The sequence below is a fragment of the Symphalangus syndactylus genome, chromosome 19, assembly GCF_028878055.3.
Source record: "Symphalangus syndactylus isolate Jambi chromosome 19, NHGRI_mSymSyn1-v2.1_pri, whole genome shotgun sequence".
In the NCBI taxonomy this organism is placed as follows: Eukaryota; Metazoa; Chordata; class Mammalia; order Primates; family Hylobatidae; genus Symphalangus; species Symphalangus syndactylus.
In genome coordinates, this window is record NC_072434.2 from 52,810,404 (window position 1) to 52,829,561 (window position 19,158).

The window sequence follows — 19,158 nt, forward strand, 5'->3', positions numbered from 1 at the left end:
ACATTTGCCAGTCTCCCTTGCCAACTAGCCATAGCCATTATTACCAGATTCTGGACAATGGGATATGAGTGTAAGTGATGAAGACAATTTTCAGATCATGGCTTTCAAAAAATAGATGCTTGCCATTTTAACGTTTTTCTTCCAATAGACTAGAATATGGTTGTTGTGCTGTTGAACCAGATATGCATTTGGGAATAAAGACTCCATCATAGGAAATGGAGAGGTAACAAGATGGAAAGAAACTGGAACCCTGGAGGGTTCGTGGAACAGAACCACCTGTCTGGTGGCTGGACCAGCTGCCACTCTCCGGAATGTTCTGTTAGAGATAAATTTTAATCCTGTTTGAATCACATGCATTTGGGATCATTGCTACAGCAGCTTACCCTTTGCCTGAGCTAATATTCAGTACTCTCATTGCTTTTTATAAACCAATAAGTAACCTGAGTTACTCTGAGTAGAAATCAATTTGTATTTATGATATGTGATCATAATAACTGAAGATTTATTCCTAAAGTTAGTATGTAATCTGCTTGACACCTCACTGGCCAGTTAACAATTCCTCTGAAAACTGGTTCCTGATATCCCTCCATCAGGGAATATCTGATCCCATGTCCTGGGACAGTGAGCCTTTGACCTGGCCCTTGATATTTGTGCAGAATTTCAATATTTATTCTAGGCAGAGACAGCAGGGGAAAAAAACAAAAGTAAATAATCAACATAGAGCAAGGTACAAAAATACCTAATGTCCTGGAGGAAGTAGGACCTAAATTGAAGATGAATGGGATTTAGATTAATAGAAGGACTAGAGACGGCACCCCAAGGAAGTCCAAGGTGCATGCGTTTAAAGGTAAAAATATTTATTCAGGTGAAAGGGTGGAGTCACTGGGGCTAAAGTGCATGTTTCAAAATAATTGATGATTCAATCAGAGGGCTAGACTGGAGAGGAAGGGTGGCATGATTATGGAGTTTTGGGACACTAAGCAGAGGTGTTCATGTGTGATGCAGGGTAAAGGAATTCACTCCTGATTTTAAAGTTTAGGAAAACAACACAAATTCTGCTCTCAAGCAGAGATGGGTGTGATTTTTTGCTTTGCCACTCACTGGCATTTTAAACTTGAACAAATGATTTCAAATACACAAACTTCAGTTTCCTAAAAATTAAGACAATAGCACCTACATCTGAAGTGTGTTCTAAGAATTTAGTGAAATAGTTACTGTAAAAAGTGCCATTATCACATTCGGCAAATAGGTAAGTGGAGGATTAATATTCACATCTCAAGTGTAAGAGAGTATATTCTGGGCCAGACGCAGTGGCTCACGCCTGTAATCCAGCACTTTGGGAGGTTGAGGCGGGTGGATCACCTGAGGTCAGGAGTTCAAGACCAGCCTGGCCAAACATTTTTTTGTACCAAAAATACAAAAAAATTAGCCAGGCATGGTGGCAGGCACCAGTAATCCCAGCTACTCAGGAGGCTGAGGCAGGAGAATCACTTGAACCTGGGAGAAGGAGGTTGCAGTGAGCCAAGATTGTGCCATTGCACTTCAGCCTGGGTGACAAGAGCAAAACTCCATCACACAGAAGAAGTAAAATTTTTCCAGGCTGAAAAGATGATATCAGACTGACATCCTGATGATATTGAGTCTTTCTACCCATGTACGTGGAATATCTCTTCACTTATTTACACCTCCTATGATTTCTTTCATCAGAGTTTTGTAGTTTACTTCATATACATTTTTACACGTTTTGCTAGATATATACCTAAGTATTTCTCCTTTCTTTTCTTTTGGGTGATCTCTTATGTTTTTCTGCTTTATTGAAATATAATTGGTAAATAAAATTTGTATATATTCAAGGTGAACAATGTGATGCTTTGATATAGGTATACATTATGAAGTGATTACCGATATCAAGCTGCTTATCATATTCGTCACCTCATATAGTTACATGCACGTGCATGTGTGTGGTGAGAATACTTAAGATCTACTCTCTTACCAAATTTCAAGTATAAAATGCACTGTTAACTATAGTCACCATTCCATAAATTAGGTCTCCAAACTTATATGTCTTATAACTGCAGGTGTGTACCCTTTAACCAACATCTCACCTTTCCCCACCTGCAATCCCTAGTAAGCCACCCTTTCACTCTGTTTCAATGAGTTTGACTTTTTTGGATTCCACATAAAATTGAAATCATACAGTATTTGCCTTTCTGTAGCTGGCTTATTTCATTTAGCATGATGTCCTCCACATTCGTCCATGTTGTTGGAAGTGGCAGGATGTCCTCCTTTTTTAAGACTGAATAATATTCTGTTGTGTATATATATATAATATCACATTTTCTTTATCCCTTCATCTATCAGGAGGCACTTAGGTTGTTTCCATATCTTGGCTGTTATAAATAATGGGATAATGAATATAGTAATGCAGTTATCTCTTCAACACAGTCATTTCATTTCCTTTGGATATATAACCAGATGTGGGATTGCTGGGTCATATGGTAATCGTATTTTTAATTTTTAAAAGAACCTCCATATTTCATAATGGTTGTACCAGTTTGCATTCCCACCAACAGTGCACAAGGATTCTATTTTCTCCACATCCTAGCCAACTCATATTATCTTTTGACATTTTGATAATAGTTATCTTAACATGTATGAAGTGATACCTCATCATGAGTGTAATTTGCATTTCTGTGATGATTAGTGATATTGAGCATCCTTTCATATACCTGTTCACCCACTTGTGTGTCTTCCTTAGTAAAATATCTATTCGAGTCATTTGCCTATTTAAAATCAGGTTATTTGGGGATTTTTTGCTATCAATTTGTAGGAATTTCTTATATATTTTTTATATCAACCCCCCATCAGATACATGATTTGCAAATATTTTCACTCCACTGATTGTTTGCTTGTTGTGAAGAAGCTTTAGTTTGATGTATTCTCACTTGTATATTTTTGCTTTTGTTGCCTCTGCTTTTGATGTTATATCCAAATCATTGCCAAGACCAGTGTTATGAAGTCGTTCCCCTACGTTTTCTTCTATGAGCTCTATGGTTTCAGGTCATATGTTCAGGTTTTTAATCCATTTTGAGTTTATTTTTGTCTATGTTATATAATAAGGGTTCAATTTCATTCTTTTACATGTGGTTATACAGTTTTGCCGCACCATGTTGAAGAGACTGTCCTTTCCCCATTATGTAGTATTGATATCCTTGTTGAAGACCATTTGCTCATATATGCATGGATTTGTTTCTGGGCTGTCTATTCTGTTTCTTTGGTCTCTAGGTCTGTCTTTATGCCAGTATCAGATTTATTTGGTTACTGTAGCTTTGTAATGTTTTGGAATTAGGAAAGTTTCCATGCCTGCAGCTTTGTTTTTGTTTCTCAAGATTGTTTCACTTTTTCAGGGTCTTTTGTAGGTACATATAAATTTTAGAATATTTTTTAATTTCTCCTACAAAAAAGGAAATGTCAAGAGGATTTTGATATCGATGACATTAAATCTGAAAATTAATTTGGGTAATATGGATATTTTAACAATATTAAGTCTTTCGATCTATGAACATGGGATGTCTTTCCATTTATTTGTGTCTGTTTTAATTTCTTTTAGCAATGTCTTGCAGTTTTCAGTGCACAAATCTTTTGTCTCCTTAGTTAAGTCTATTCTTTTTAACGCTGAAGTAAATTATCTCTGTTCACAGATGACATCATCTTATATGTAGAAAACCCTAAAGATTCCACACACCACCCCCCAAAAAACTGTTAGAACTAATAAGCAAATTCAGCAAAGTTTTAAGATACAAAATCAACATGCAAAAATCAGCTGTGTTTCTATACAGTAACAAAAAACAACCTGAAAGGGATATTTTTTAATCCACTCTGATAGACTGTATCTTTTAATTGGTGTATTTAGATTATTGACACTTAAAATGATTATTGATGTAGTTGGGTTAATATCCACCCTATTCTTACCTGTTTTCTACTCATTGCTCTTCTTTTTGTTTCTTTTCTTACACTCATTTTTAGCCTTGTGTCATTTTAATTGAGCATTTTATATGATTCTACTTTCTTTCCTTTCTTAGCATATCAATTGTATTCCTTTTATTAAACTTGTTTAAGGTTGCCTTAGAGTTGGTACTAGACATTTCCAACTGATTGAAATCATTTCAAATAATACTATACTGCCTTCTGGGTAGTGCAAGTACCTTATAACAGAATTTTTCTAATTTATTCCATGCATTCTTTGTAACATTGCATCATTCATTTCACTTATCAATAAGCTATAATCACTGAATACATGGCTGTTACTTTTACTTGGAGCAAACTTATCTGCTAAATCAATTAAGAATAAGAAAAATACTTTGGGAGGATGAAGAGAGCAGATCACTAGAGGTCAGGAGTTCGAGACCAGCTGGGCCAACATGGTGAAACCCTGTCTTTACTAAAAATACAAAAATTAGCCAAGCATGATGGCATGTGCTTGTAATCCCAGCTACTCAGGGAGCTGAGGCACAAGAATTGCTTGAACCTGGAAGGCAGAGGCTGCAGTGAGCCATAATTGCACCACTGCACTTCAGCCTGGGCAACAGAGCAAAACTCTGCCAAAAAAAAAAAAAAAGAATAAGAAAATAAAATATTTATCTTACTTTCATTTCTCTCTTCTCTGGTATTCTTCCTTTCTGTATGTATATCTCAGTTTCTGGCCTAAATATTTTTCCTTCTTTCTAAAGAACTTCTTTCACTAGTTCTTGTAAGGCATGTCTACTAGTAAAAAACTCCCTCAATTTTTGCTTTTTACTTCTTCTTCACTCTTTTGAAGCTTAGAAACTTAGAATTTACTTTTATAAAAGCATGTTGACAAATATTAAAATGTTATAGTTGCAATTTGAACATTATTAGATGAATATAAAACACAAAACACTCTAAATTGAATCTCCTATGGCTGACTCAATTTAGATATTGAGTATTTTATATCTTATAGAAAAAAACTTTCAGAATTTTGTCAATGCTTATAGCATGTATTATTACTCCTCAATAAAATTTTCGTGAAATCTAAAAGGTTGATAGTAAAAGTAATGATTTTTTTTCCTATGGAATATCCTAAAACATACCTGTATAGATTAGCCTTCGGATTTTCAGGACATTAAAAATATACAGAGTACCTCGGAATATTTTTCACACACTTAGGTTAAGTTTGCTTACAGTTATGACAGAAATACCTTCAACTTTTATATAATAAAAAATAAATCCTAAGCAAACATGAAAGTTATGATGACCAAGTTACTACTTAGTAAAAATAATACGCCACATCAATTAATGTTTAAACTAAATCCTCAAAGCATTCAAAAAACATTTACGGCTTCTAGTTGTCAAACAATGTATCTATGTTGTGGAAGAAGATGTAAGATCACTAATAGAAATTTTTAAATCTCAAATTATCCTGATTTCTGAAATAAGAAATTTGCAAAATAAGAAATTATCATTGTTGCTTGGGAAATATGCCTTACTTTTTTATCTCAAATATCCTTTAAATTTTTGGTATATAATTTAATACCTAGAAGTATTCTAGCTAAATTTTATGTTAATATTTATAGAGTTCACTTTTTTGGATAAACAGGTTTTCAACAGTTTTTAATGCTGAAAATATCACTTCTTAGTTGTAATCACAAGTAATGATTGATTAACGGGTTATTGGTTTATTCAGAAATGTGGGTGGCATAAGGACCAATAAAGGGAATAATCTGATAATTTCTCACTGTTATTCTGCCCACTAGTAATACTAAGCCAATATGTTATATATGTTCTACTCAGTTTCACTTGTATTTTTCCATGTGTGTGCTTTAATTAAAAAAAAAAACATGTACACAATATCAAGTTTTTTTTCTTCTTTCTTTTTTAAATATCAACTCGATGATTTGGGGGATTGGTTAATACAATGCTGAGAACTTGGTTGGGCTCCCAGACGAAAAACTAATGATAATATAGGGTCCCTCTAAGACAAGGATCCCCAGAATTTCTAAACTCTGAATCTTATTCACACTGAGCATCTAGCAATTTGTCAATTACAGCTTAAATATAAAATTTCAATTTTCCTACTGTGGTACTGGTGGTTTCTACTCCCTAGGCTCTGATCCATTAACCTGTGATTGTTTGCATTTATCCAGACTGTGTGTCTCTAATTTTAGGAGTAAGAGTTTGCCCTGTTATCTTACTTTTCTGATCAATCGAAGAAGAGTTGTTAACTTTCTGTTTGTTCAGGTTTTTTCTTGTTGCGAAGATAGGAGTGATGACTTCCAAGCTCCATTCACACTGGACTGGAAACCAGACATATTTACAAATACTTTGTATAGCAGTTAAAAGGAGAAAGGAGAAGAAATATGCGTTTATGCCATCTTTTATAATTGCATAATGAACTTTGCAATTTGTGTTTCCATGTAGTGTCTAATTACTGCCTAGGGTCATTTGCTTTCAATCTAAGGACTTTCTTAAGTATTTCTTAAAGTCTGCTAGCGATAAATTCTCTCATTTGTTGAATTTTTTTAATCTGGGGAGAGCTGTTTTTCCCTTCATTTTTTTTAAAAAAAAAACCATCTGCTTCATATAAGATTCTTGGCTGACACTTTTTTTTAGGGAGAAAACATTCACAAATCATATATTTGATAAGATTAATATACAGAATACATAAATAACTCCCATAATTAAACAGTAAAAAATTAAACAGCCCAATTAAAAATTGGCAAAGAACCTGAATACACATTTTTCCAAAGAAGATATACAAATGAACAACCAGAACATGAAAATATACTTAGCATCACTAATTATTAGGGAAATTAAGATCAAAATCACAATAAGATGCTACTTTACACATATTAGGATGAATAGTATAACAGAAGATAACAAATACAGATGAAGTGGTGGAGATATTGAAAATCGTGGGCACAGCTTCTAGGAATGCAAAATGGTGTAATCACTATGAAAAACAGCATGGTAGTTCCTACAAATACTAAGAAATAGAGCTACCATATGATCCAGCAACTCTGTCTCTGGGAACACACCCAAAAGAATTGAAAGCAGAATCTCAGAGATATTTACACACCCTCATTTGTAGCAGCAGTATTCACAGTAACCAACAGGTGGACACAACTCAAGTGGGCTAACAGGTTTCTGAGTTTTTTTCTTTTCTTTTAGCACTTTGAATATATCATCCTACTGCCTTTTGGGCTCCATTTTCTCTAATTACAAGTCGGCTGTTAATCTTTTTGGAGTTCCAACTTATTGGCTGCACTATTTTTCTCATGCTGTTGCAGGATTTCCTCTTTGTCTTTCAGTATTTTTACTGTGATGTATTTGAGTGTGGATTCCTTTGCATTTATCCTACTTGGAGCTCACTGAAATTTTTGGATACATAGATTAATGTTTTTCATCAAATTTTGGAAATTTTACAGCTATTATTTCTTCAAATATGTTTCTGCTCTTTTCTTGCCAGTGTATTCTATGGTATTCTGATTACATATATGCTGGTGTGTTTAGTGACGTCCCACATTTCTCTGAGATTGTTTATTCTTTTATTCTGTCTCTGTTTTCTACATTGCATAATCTCTATCAAGCTATCTTCCAGTTCACTGATTCTTTCCTCTTCTACTTTACATCTACTGTTGATCCCCTATAGTGATTTTTAAAATTTCAATTATTGCAATTTTCAATTCAAAATTCCACTTCTTTTATAATTTCTGTCTCATTACTGATATCCTCTATCTGTTGAGACATTGTCTCATACCTTCCTTTACTTTCTTCACCATGATTTTCTTTAGTTCTTTGGACATATTTATAATTAAGTTGCTTTACTGATAAAAAAAAGTTTGCTACGTTTGACATCTGGCTCTCTCACAGGCAGTTTCAGTTGCCTACTTTCTTTCCTATGCTGGGTCACACTTTCCTGCTTCTTTGCATGTCTATCATGTTTTGGTGAAAACTGTACATTTTAGATAATATATTATGGCAATTATGGCTAATGATCTGCTCTTCTTTCCCAATTCTTTTTGTTTGTACTTTCATTTGTTTGCTGACTTGACAGGACTGACTAATTTAGTGAAACATATTTTCCCCACAGTGTAAAGCCTCTGATGTCACTTACCTGAGGGCATGGACTTGGGTGTGCACACAGTCACAATACAACGACATTGGTTTTAGCAGGGCTGTCTTTGACTATCTTTTTCTCTGTTCTGTATTTAAGACTGTCTGCCCCTGTTGGTATTACACAGTCTCTGCTGTCTTCCAGCTGATTGCTCTAGTGTTTTCAACAATGCCTTGGGGCATACATTACTTCACAATTTGATGCAATTAAATTTGGGCTTCTTCTCAGGAACAGTCTTTGAGGCCAGACTCTGAGACTTGTTCTGGTCCCAGGAAGATTCTTCCTGGCTAACTCTTGTGCTGACTGACTTTGGTAAACTTCTAGTTAGCCTATGGTTTAGCCTCTTGTTCTCGTAGAATTACCAGCCTCCTCTTAATTGCTTACCGCCAAAATCTCTATTGTTTCAGGCATTCATCTCTGGTGTTTGTGGCTAACCTCTCCCGGTGTGGAACCTCTATCTCATGAGAAAGCTGGGATGAGGGCAATTATGGCCTGGGGTAGGTATTGTTTCTACCTTTCAAGTCAGGGCTGGATGGAGGAGGCTATCCCTAGACCTCTTAGCCAGTCTTGCCTAGAATAGAGCTTCTGCAACATGAAATTTTGGGGGCTGGCTATGAGAAATCCTGGCAGTTTTTCCCTCTCAGGGAGATACTGTAGCCTTCATTTGGGAGCTAGAGAAAGTGTTCTTGGATATAACTGTCTAGAATGGGGTTTCTGTCACATTGATCTGGGGACCAGGAGAAAGAGTGAGTTATGGCTCAAATGCCACAGACTCTTACTGTGCTTACTACGGTTTAGTAGATTCTTCTTAAATAAAATTTATTTATTTACTGTATGCCTTTAGAACAATTTTCAGGGACTTAAATTATTTTAGTTTTATAAATAATTTTTAGCAATCTCAGTTTTTTACTAGGAAGAGGTTCCGTGGGGTTTCTCATGCTGCCATTATGGAAGTCATTCCCCTGCATCATTCTTTAATGCAAAAAATGAAAAGGAAGGAGAGATACAACAAACCTGATATCCATTGATATGCGAATGAGAAAATAAATTGTGGCATAGTAATAGAATACTATCCATCTATTAAATTAAATGAATTAGAGCCACATATATCAGTCAGGATAAATCTCAAACACATAATATTGAGTTGTAGAATAATTCGTGTAAAAATATATATAAATATTAGAAATACTGTATGGATGCATAACAACTGTAGTAAAACAGGAAAATGTGGACTAGAAGGATACAAGCTAAGCTCTGACTAGTATTTCTCTCTGGACCTTAGAAAGAGAACAAGAGACTTCAATTCTCATTTCATTTCTTGCTCACACCTGTAATCCTAGCACTTTAGGTGGCCGAGGTGGGCAGATCACCTATGGTCAGGAGATTGAGACCAGCTTGACCAACACGGCAAAACCCCTTCTCTACCAAAAATACAAAAATTAGCCGGGCATGGTGGCATGTGCCTGTATTCCCAGCTACATGGGAGGCTGAAGCAGAAGAATCGCTTGAACCCGGGAGGTGAAGGTTGCAGTGAGCTGAGATGGTGCCACTGAACTCCAGCACGGGTGACAGAGCAAGACTCTGTCTCAAAAATAAAGAAAGAAATGAAATAAAATAAAATAAAATAAAACATTGTAAGCAGAATATGTGACTCTATGTTGAGTACATGAGTGTGTACCATATATTCCCGAGCTATGTTTCATGTTTTGAGTCTCACCATTTGTGAAACCCAATCAGGCACTCACCAGATGGTATGAAAGGCTGGAACCTGGTGGTCCCACAGTCTTGGGGCTTTGGGGAGGAGCCTTATAGAGCAAACCAGCAAGGATCAGAACTAAGACATTCCTTCAACAAATGTTAATTAAGCACTTATTGTGGATGCCGCTCAGTGCTAGCAGCTTTGGTGTAGTGCCTTTTAATCTTCCAAACACTTTCAAATACAGGACCTCGTTTAGATGTGTTTCAGAAGGGTGGATTTATTTGTTCACCACATACTTAGTACTTAACTTTTCTGTTTCCTCAACTGCAAGATGAGACTACCGAGAGCTTCTCCTTCATAATTTTGTCAAAATGAAATAATAATCTATGTAAAGAGGCGGATGTGCTGCCCGGCATATAGTAAGAGCCCAAGAAATGTTAGGTACTGCTGTTGTCATCACTGTTTACCACTCACGGTTCCAATCACGGGAGAGACGGTGATTGAACTGAACAGAGGCTCAAATGTCTGTGGCGCTCTCAGTAAACCCATGAGCTTTCTAAATAGAAAAGAAACTGCTCCTAGCCTGGCCTTTTCTGAGACCGGTGCGTGTCCTCCCGGGAATCCAGCGCCTGGCATCTTCGAGGGGTGCTGCGAAGGGGCGGGGCTGGGAGGCGGGGCACGGCTGGGAGCGAGGCGGGGCGGGGACCGTCGCCTGCTGGGACCGCCGCCTGCTTGGACCGCAGAAGAGCAGGAGGACTTCTGAGCCATGCTCGCGGCGATGGGCTCTCTGGCGGCTGCCCTCTGGGCAGTGGTCCATCCTCGGACTCTCCTACTGGGCACTGTCGCCTTTCTGCTCGCTGTTGACTTTCTCAAAAGACGGCGCCCAAAGAACTACCCGCCGGGGCCCTGGCGCCTGCCCTTCCTTGGCAACTTCTTCCTTGTGGACTTCGAGCAGTCGCACCTGGAGATTCAGCTGGTAGGAGCGGGAGAAGGTGCCTGGCGTGTCCTGACCCTAACCCTGTTCTGCAGCACAAGGGACGTTCCGGCAACGTGGGTGGGGTGGGGGATGAAGGGCAGGAAGAGGTGTGGCTAACGCTGGTAACCTGGTAAAACTCACTTTGAGTCTCATTTCCTAACCCATTAACTGGCGTGATTCCACCTGCACTTTCTAGGAATGGAATATTATTAAATGTTTACTATTTGCATGTTGTCATGTTAAACATTACTGGAACACCTTATTTATAATGTGATTACCTTGCCCTCTTTTATATGATTGTCCTTAAAAATGCTACACTTTCTTTCTGAGAAACTTCATTTCCCATACATAAAGTGGTGATAATACTACCTCAACCTTGATCATTTCTCAACTGAGTTATTCCCACTACACTAACTGAGCCCTCCTCCTTCAGCCTCCTTTCCTCGCAGTGCGCTCTCACTAAGTAATAATTTTAAAATGTTCTTCCTCTGCTTAAATTTTTGCCAAACGGTGTTCAGACTCCTGACTGAACCACCTGGGACCCTTCTTGATGCAGCTTCTTTCCACCTCTATACAATAATCTCCTATCAGGGCTCCCCGACTCTGGTGACCAAATTCTTTCAAGTTCTCTCAGACATCAAACCCTATCTCAAGAAACCAGTACTAGTTTTCCTGCCACTCAGCACAGGTAACTTGCTGAGAGACAACAGTGTGACAAGTGATTATGAAGATTAGATAAAATAGTGAATGGTCAATATTGACATATAGTTGGTACATAACAAATATTAGTTCCCCTTTTCCTGCACATGCCTGCAGTACTTTAAACACATGGCTGAATATTGTACTCAAATATTGATAGACAAAGTTTTATCACTTTATGGGAGAAATACCCAATTGGTAATATTGAGTGACAGAATTAGCCACAGAATGTTAAAGCTAAGCCCCCAAACCTGTGCCCTTGTTTAATTAATATATTGTTTAATTTCCAAGTATGTGGAGATTTTGTTGTTAACATTCTGTTAATTATTTCCAGTTTGACTCCATTGTGGTCAAACATCATACTTTGTACAATTTCAATTCTTTTAAATATGTTAAGGTTGATTAAATGACACAAGATATAGTCTATCTTGATAAATGTGCCATGGAGGCTGGAAAAAATATGTATTTGACTATTGTTGGGTGGGATAATTGATATAAATTATTGTTGGGTGAGGTAATTGATATCAATATCAATTTGATTTTACTGGGTAATGATATTGTTTGATTCGCCTATATCCTTGTTGACTTCTTATCTACTTATTCTATCAATTACTGAAAGAAGAATGTTGAAGTTTCGAAGGACAATTGAGAGTATCTATTTCTCCATTCAGTTCTAGTAGTTTTTCCTTCATGTATTTAGAAACTCTGTTGTTTTGCACATACACATTTAAGATTATCATGTCTTCTTAGTGAATCGATCCTTTTATCCTGTAATGTCCCTCTTAATTCTTCATAATTTTATTTGCCTAAACTGTACTTTATCTGATATAATATAGCCACAACTTTTTTTCTGATTAGTATGTGCATGCTATATGCATTTCTATCCTTTAACTTTTCACCTTCTTGTATCATTATACTTGAAATTAGTTTCTTGAAGACAGCATGTACTTGGGTCTTTTTTTTTCATTCTGGCAATCTCTGTCTTTTAATTGGTGAATGTAGACTATTTATATTTAATGTAATTATTAACATATTAAGATTTGTCTACCATTTTATTATTTATTTTGTTTTTCCTGTTTTTTATGCCTCTGTTTTCCTTTTCCTATCTTCCTGTGAATTACTTGAACATATTAAAAATAATTTTATTCTTATTTATCTGAGGTGTTTTTTAGCAGCTGTCTTTGTATTATGTTTTACAAGTGATTGCTCTAAGGATTACAATATGCAGATGTGGCTGATTGCAGTCTATTAGTGTAAAAATTTTACTACCTCAAGTGAAATATAGATATCTTGCAACCATTTAGGTTCCTTTACCCTCTCTACTTCATAATTGTCGTAAGTGTTACCTCTATATATGTTGAGAACTACATCAGATAATATTATAATTTTGCTTTTAAATGTTAAATGCAATTTGAAAACTCAAGAGAATAATAGTCTATTGTATTTACTCATTTATTTACACTTTTCATTTATCTTTTTTCATTTCTGATGTTACAAGCTTGTCATATCCTTTCAGATCTGAAGAACTATCTTTAGTTATTCTTTTAGTGCAGGTGTACTGGCAAGAAATTCTCTTAGCTTTCCTTCATCTAAGCATGTTTTTATTTCACCTTCATTTCTGAAGTATATTTGCACTGGACATAGGATTCCAAGTTGACAATTCCTTTCATTCAACATTTTAAAAGGTTATGCTTCTTCTTTTTGGCCTCTGTGGTTTCTGTTAAGAAATCTACTGTCATCTGAATTGTTATCCCCCATATGTAATGAACTTTTTCTCACTGCCTTCCTTCAAGAAATTTTCTTTGTTTTTGTTTTTGTTTAATTTTCAGAGGTTTAATTATGATAGAGCTTAGTGCTACTTTCTTTGGGTTTGTCCTGTTTGAGTTTCTAAAACTATAGATTTGTCTTTTGCCAGTTTGGGGGAGCTTCAGCCACTCTTTCAACTATTTTTCCACTACACATTCTTTTTCCTCTCTTTCTTGGACTGTTGGATACTGATGGCACAAATGTTAGATCTCTTCTTGTGCCACAAGTTCCTGAAACTCTGTTTTTGTTGTTTCCAATGTAGTTTCTCTGTGTCGTTTAGTTTGAGTATGTTCTTCTGAGCTGTCTTCAAATTCACAGATTCTTCTATCATTACCATTCTGCTATTGAGCTATTTTACTGAGTTTTAAAATTTATTCTATTGTATTTTCAGTTCTAAAATTTTCACTTGGTTCTTCTTTATCTTTTATTTGTTAAAATTTCCTAATTTTTTGTTTGTTTTGAGACTATTCATAGTTATTGGAAAAGCTTTATGACAGCTGCTTTTAAATATTTAATTATTCTATATTTCTAACATCTGTGTCATCTCACTGTTAGTGTAACTCACTCAATTGATGTTCTCTTGATTCTTGGTAAGGTGAGTAATTATGGACTACATCCTGGACATTTTATATATTTGTTATAAGACTTACCCTGGATACTATACAGATCTTTTATTTTAGCATATAGCCTATTTAGATTCTGAATGCTCACTTTTGTGGGTGGCAGTTCAAATATCAATGCAGGTTATAAAGCCTCTGCAGTGCTATTCTGGTCTACTCCACTTTGTATTACCCACTCCCACAGGAGCCCATCTCACATTCTCATCAGTGCAAGCTGGGGAAAAGGAAGATGGAACAGAAGACAGGGATCCCTCTAGTATAGTAGCTTATTCTTTACTACAGAGGGAAGAGAGTCAGAGATCTGCCCATATCTCCTCGGAGGGGAAGTGCACCTCCTTATTACTGTAGAAGAAGGCTGAAAAGCCTCATTTGCCCTCTGACTCTTGCAGGGAGTTTCTTTACTTCAGCTTAGGAATAGAAGTCACAATTCAGCTCATAGACTCAGCAGAGAAGGGTACTACCTCATTATTGCAAAGTAGGGTGAAAGACAAGGTACCATCCATGTACTCTAGTGCTGTAGGACCTTTCAGAGTTGGGAAGGGTCAAATGTTTTTCATGGTATTTGCCTCCACAACAAAGACGTAAAAAGGCTAAATGGTTTCTGTCCTGTTGGGCTTTCCTTTTCCCGGTCCTTTGGCTAGAGAGAGTAGACTTTTCTTGAAGATATTTGTGTCTGTGTTAATTGGTGTCACGATTAATAGAAGTAAAATGGAATGCTTTTTTTCAACCTTATCTGGAATAAGAAGCTTGATCTGCACCTTTGTTGTATTCCTAAGATAGGTGTTTCTAGAGGGGTTAAATGACTTGCCTAATGTCACAAAACTAGCCAGTGACAAAACTGAGACTGGGATCTCATCCTTGGCCCTGTGATTTTCTTATCACACTGTCATTGTTTATTTTTATTTTATATAGGTTTGCATTTTTATATTTCTGGGTGTAAAACAAATGGAGTTAAATTATGAAATTTAGTTATAATTAAATGTACATTCTTGCAATTGGGAAACATTAACTACTAACTAATAGATCTTACATAAGGATTTTTATGTTAGTTTTCATTTCATCGTCATGATGGGCACACAAGTTAGGTATGATCTGGTGGTGCTTCCATTTTACCATGGAGCAAACTGACCGAGAACAAACAGTGAACTGCTCAGGGTATTCAGCTAAATAATAACAAATAAGGATTTGAACCCAAGACTATTCGATTTGTATACCTATTGTGGGATCTGGCCAGCAGCCTGCAATGCAACAGGGCTCTTTCTTTGTTCCCAGGTGGATCGGCAGGTCGAGAAATAAAAGACACACACAAGATAGTGAAAGCTGGGTCCAGGGGGGTCACCGCCTTCTGGACCTGAGATGCCGCCAATGCGCTGGATATACCAGCATTTATTATTAAGTTTAGTGAGGGCAGGGGTAGGTTAGTGAGGGATTTAGGGTCGTTTGATTATAAGGTGAGATGGTCACAGGGGGATGAAGTAATTCTTTAACATAACATCAGTATGCAGAAGTACAGTATACAGAGATAAGAATTTACAATATAGTGTGTGCATCAGCAATTTCTAACAGAGCCTTAAAACAGAAACACAGTCTTTCCATAACCTATGATTAGCAAGATATTAATCAGCAGTAACAGTTGCAGCAAAAGCTGGTTGCAAACAATCAGTAGAAACAGGACGTGAAGCTAGACAACCGGTTAGACAAAAAATTCTCAGAAGGGAGTATGCCTTAACCCTAAAGAGACCTAGAAGAGCCCCGTGGCAAGATAAGGGCATTTATAACCCTATCTTACCCATATGAACAGGCGCCCCTCATACGTCCATTTATAGGCTCTCCACAAGAGTTGCATTCCATTCCCAGAGCTATGAACATCTGCTTTTCCGGGATAGGAATCTTGGTGATGTGAAACCTCCCTGACTGCATGTCCATTTATAGGCTCTCTGCAGGGGGAAGCACCTCATGTGCTGTTGGCTCGTTCTGGCAGCCCACCGTGGCATTGTCTTTACACAATCCTGCGTGCAATTTTGCATTTACAATAATCAGGAGCATTTCATCTTTTATTCCATAACAATAGTTTCAGGGGGTCTCCCTACATATACCCATTATCTACTTTATGTTGCCTGACTTTTCATGACATGATTAGAGGACAATTGATGTGCTCACATGTTTATTCATTCAACAGACATTTATTAAGTGCTTATCATATGCCAGGCAAAATACAAGGCTGTATATGACTAAATGTACAGTGTACACTCTTGGTAACCAAATCAGATATAAGGAGATTGGATCACTGAATGGAAACCCTGGGGATAACCTTTTGTAGAATGTTGGAAGAAATTGGGCTAAATTTTAAAGGAAATTTTGATTTTTGGCAAGTGGCTAAATGGAGTAAAGGGACAGAAGATTTTTAATAGGGGAAAATGGTCTGAGCCATAATAATTTTATTATTAGTTTTAGTATTATAATTACTTATCACAACAATACTAAACATGGGAGCTAATAACACCCCGCATTTTATAGACTTGGAAACTAAGATAGAGAAAAGTTAAATAACTTTCTCCCAAATCACACAGAAACTAAGAAGCAGAACCTGTATTCAAATAAGTTTGTGTAACTTCAAAATTCAAACTCTTAAGCATTCCCTTACATCATCTCTCCTACTCAAACATCTTAGAATTCTGATTGAAAACCAAACAAGATCCAAAATATTATACCTGATATTAAGACTCTCCTCAGCCTACCTCAGATTACCTTATCAGCCTTGTCTCCCATCTCCCTTATCAACTGAGAAGATACTTTTCCTAGGAGCCTTCCTCAACCCTGGTCCTCTTATGTGGTTCTTAACTTCCTCCCATCAAATATTTTATTGTAAAGAATGATAATAATGAGAAGTGATTATTTATCTATATGTTCCATTAGATTGTTAGCTTCTTGAAGTGAAGGACTTGTTGCACTCCCCAGCACCTGGCCTTGACCTGCCACATGGTCAGTGCTCTTTAAATAATGAACCCTATGCTTCAGTCAGACAAGGTAGCTCTCTTGCTCCCAAACACCTTCTGCATTTCCCCTTTACATCTGTATATGATGTTCCCACAACTTAGAATGCCTTTGATTTCTTACTACCTGTTTTTTATTATCATTGTGGTTTGGGGGTTGTTGGTTTTTGTTTGTCCGTTTTTTGGTGGCATCCTGACTTTCATTTAAGATCTGGCTCAGATACCATCTACTCTTTAAAAAGATATTTTTCTTATATCTGTGGTGGAAAATCATCTCTTCTTGCGATAGCTTTATGTCCCTCTCTATCAGCATAATAACATGTGTTATCTGCTATGCATTCCAATTTTTTTCTGCACAGTCTCTCTAAAGAGACTTTGACACTTTAGGAAAACGTCATATCATATTGATCTTTGTATTACCTCCATGTATAATAATATACCAGTGACAGAAGGTGCCTGGCAACTCTTAAGCATCTCATAAAAGCCTGTTAAATTGAACATGAATTTGATCTCCACAGCCTGTTCTCAGAAACCAGCGCAGCCCCAAGAACTACCTGTGAGACCATTATTCTTAGAAGGAGTTCATGGGCCTCAGAGGACTGGTAACTCCTGAAACTGCATGCAAAGCTGTTTATGTGTATAGCTGTGTATGTATTTACTGGAGATCAGGTCTATCATGTACATTATATTTTCAAAGGATTCTATAACTCAAAAAAGTAAAGAACCACTGTTTTAAAGCTTTATTTCCTATTTCCTTGTTTATTTTTTTTCTTTATTGGACAAAAAAGCTTTTTGACTGTAAAGGCAACAATACATACACAGCGAGAGAGCATATTAAAATACAGTTTAAGAAGAGAGAGAATCTTACCTGTCTTTGTGCCTATCCTGCCACTACTGTGCATGTGTGCACACGTGTGCATGTGCACACACATGCACACGCATACACTCAGCAGTACCTCTGTAGGACTTTGGTGGATATCTTTCCAGATTTGTATGTAAATGAAAATAAAAGTATATTTCCAACTTCTTATTAGAAATTCCACGTATCAATGAGAAAAAATGTTGAATACCTTGATACAGAAATGTTTGAAAGACATAAACATACGACTTTAAAAATACAGCATCCAGATTGAGAGAAAGATGTTAAACCTCAGAGAAATATAGAAAGAGCATGCATTTTTGTGCCTCTTAGGATCTCTCTCTCTCCCTCTCGCTCTCACACACACTCACAGAGGCACAGCTCAGGGGAACAGTCCCTCTGACCTACTGCTGGCAGGAGTGTGAATTAGTCGACTCTTTTCCTGCTTTTCTTTTCCTCTTTTCATGTCTTTTTTCTGTTGGTTATTAAATTTAAGAACTTAGATTCGGTGGAATCTCTGTCAACTTTATAGCTCATGGTAGCCATGGTTCAATAGTTCAGTCTCTTCTCCCACTAATCCTTTACTTCTTCCTCTTTACTGTAAACATTAATTTTTTCCACCCTTTTTAAAATAATTATGCTACATTTGGAATTTTTATTCCTAGCATTACATTTCCTGTCTCCTATTGCGTTTGTTTGACTTTTATAGATTCTGTTTCAGTTCTTTTCTTTTTCTATTTTCATTTCTGATTTTAAGACCTTTTTTGCCTTTCAAAGCATCTTATTTTTATCTCCTTGTGTTTTATTCTGTTGAGGTTTTTTTTTTGTGTGGCTCATTTAATGACATACAATTGAAAAGTGTGCCCTGCCTTACAAAGTCTTCTCAGAGGCCCTCTGGGTCATTTAATCTTTCTAAAGAAATGGATAAAATGACTGACAGGGTGCACGTGAGGATTGTTAGACGTCGCCATCCTCATCCCAGGGCTCCCACCCCGTGTTTAAACAGTTGATAATACCATACACGTTTTTTATCTAGTTCTGTTTAATTCAAAATATGCAGTGGCAGAGAGTTGGTAGAGATAAAATTCTTAAGAAGTTTATTTCAGTAAATAGTAATGGAGTTCTGAATCCCTCCCAAGTACACGTTGAGATTCTAGGCTGTATACTTTGCTAGTTAGAAGTCATTTAACTTAACCTGAGATTTTTCAGCTCTTCCAAAAACATCCTTATCTAGTGTTCTAAATTAGTCAAGAAATCCTTCTTGTCAGGCCTAAGAAGTTCATTCAGGAATTCAGCAAGGGTACATTAAAAAAATTGCTTGATGTGTATGGTCCCATTACTGCCATTTCTTAGAAGCAAAGATGCTTACTTT

At 36.6% G+C, this 19,158-nt stretch overlaps 1 protein-coding gene across 2 annotated transcripts in view; it reads left to right on the forward strand.

Annotated features, from left to right (window-relative positions):
• The first annotated feature begins 10,513 nt into the window (after positions 1 to 10,513).
• The window catches only part of CYP2J2 (cytochrome P450 family 2 subfamily J member 2), a 37,484-nt gene continuing 28,839 nt past the window's right edge, over positions 10,514 to 19,158 (forward strand). The window contains exon 1 of one of the 2 annotated variants that reach the window (XM_055234443.2): positions 10,514 to 10,809. In XM_055234443.2, the coding sequence (XP_055090418.1) occupies positions 10,600 to 10,809 (210 nt within the window). In that variant the 5' untranslated portion in view covers positions 10,514 to 10,599. The remainder of the gene's footprint in view (positions 10,810 to 19,158) is intronic. The other variant, XR_008649648.2, reaches the window with a different exon arrangement.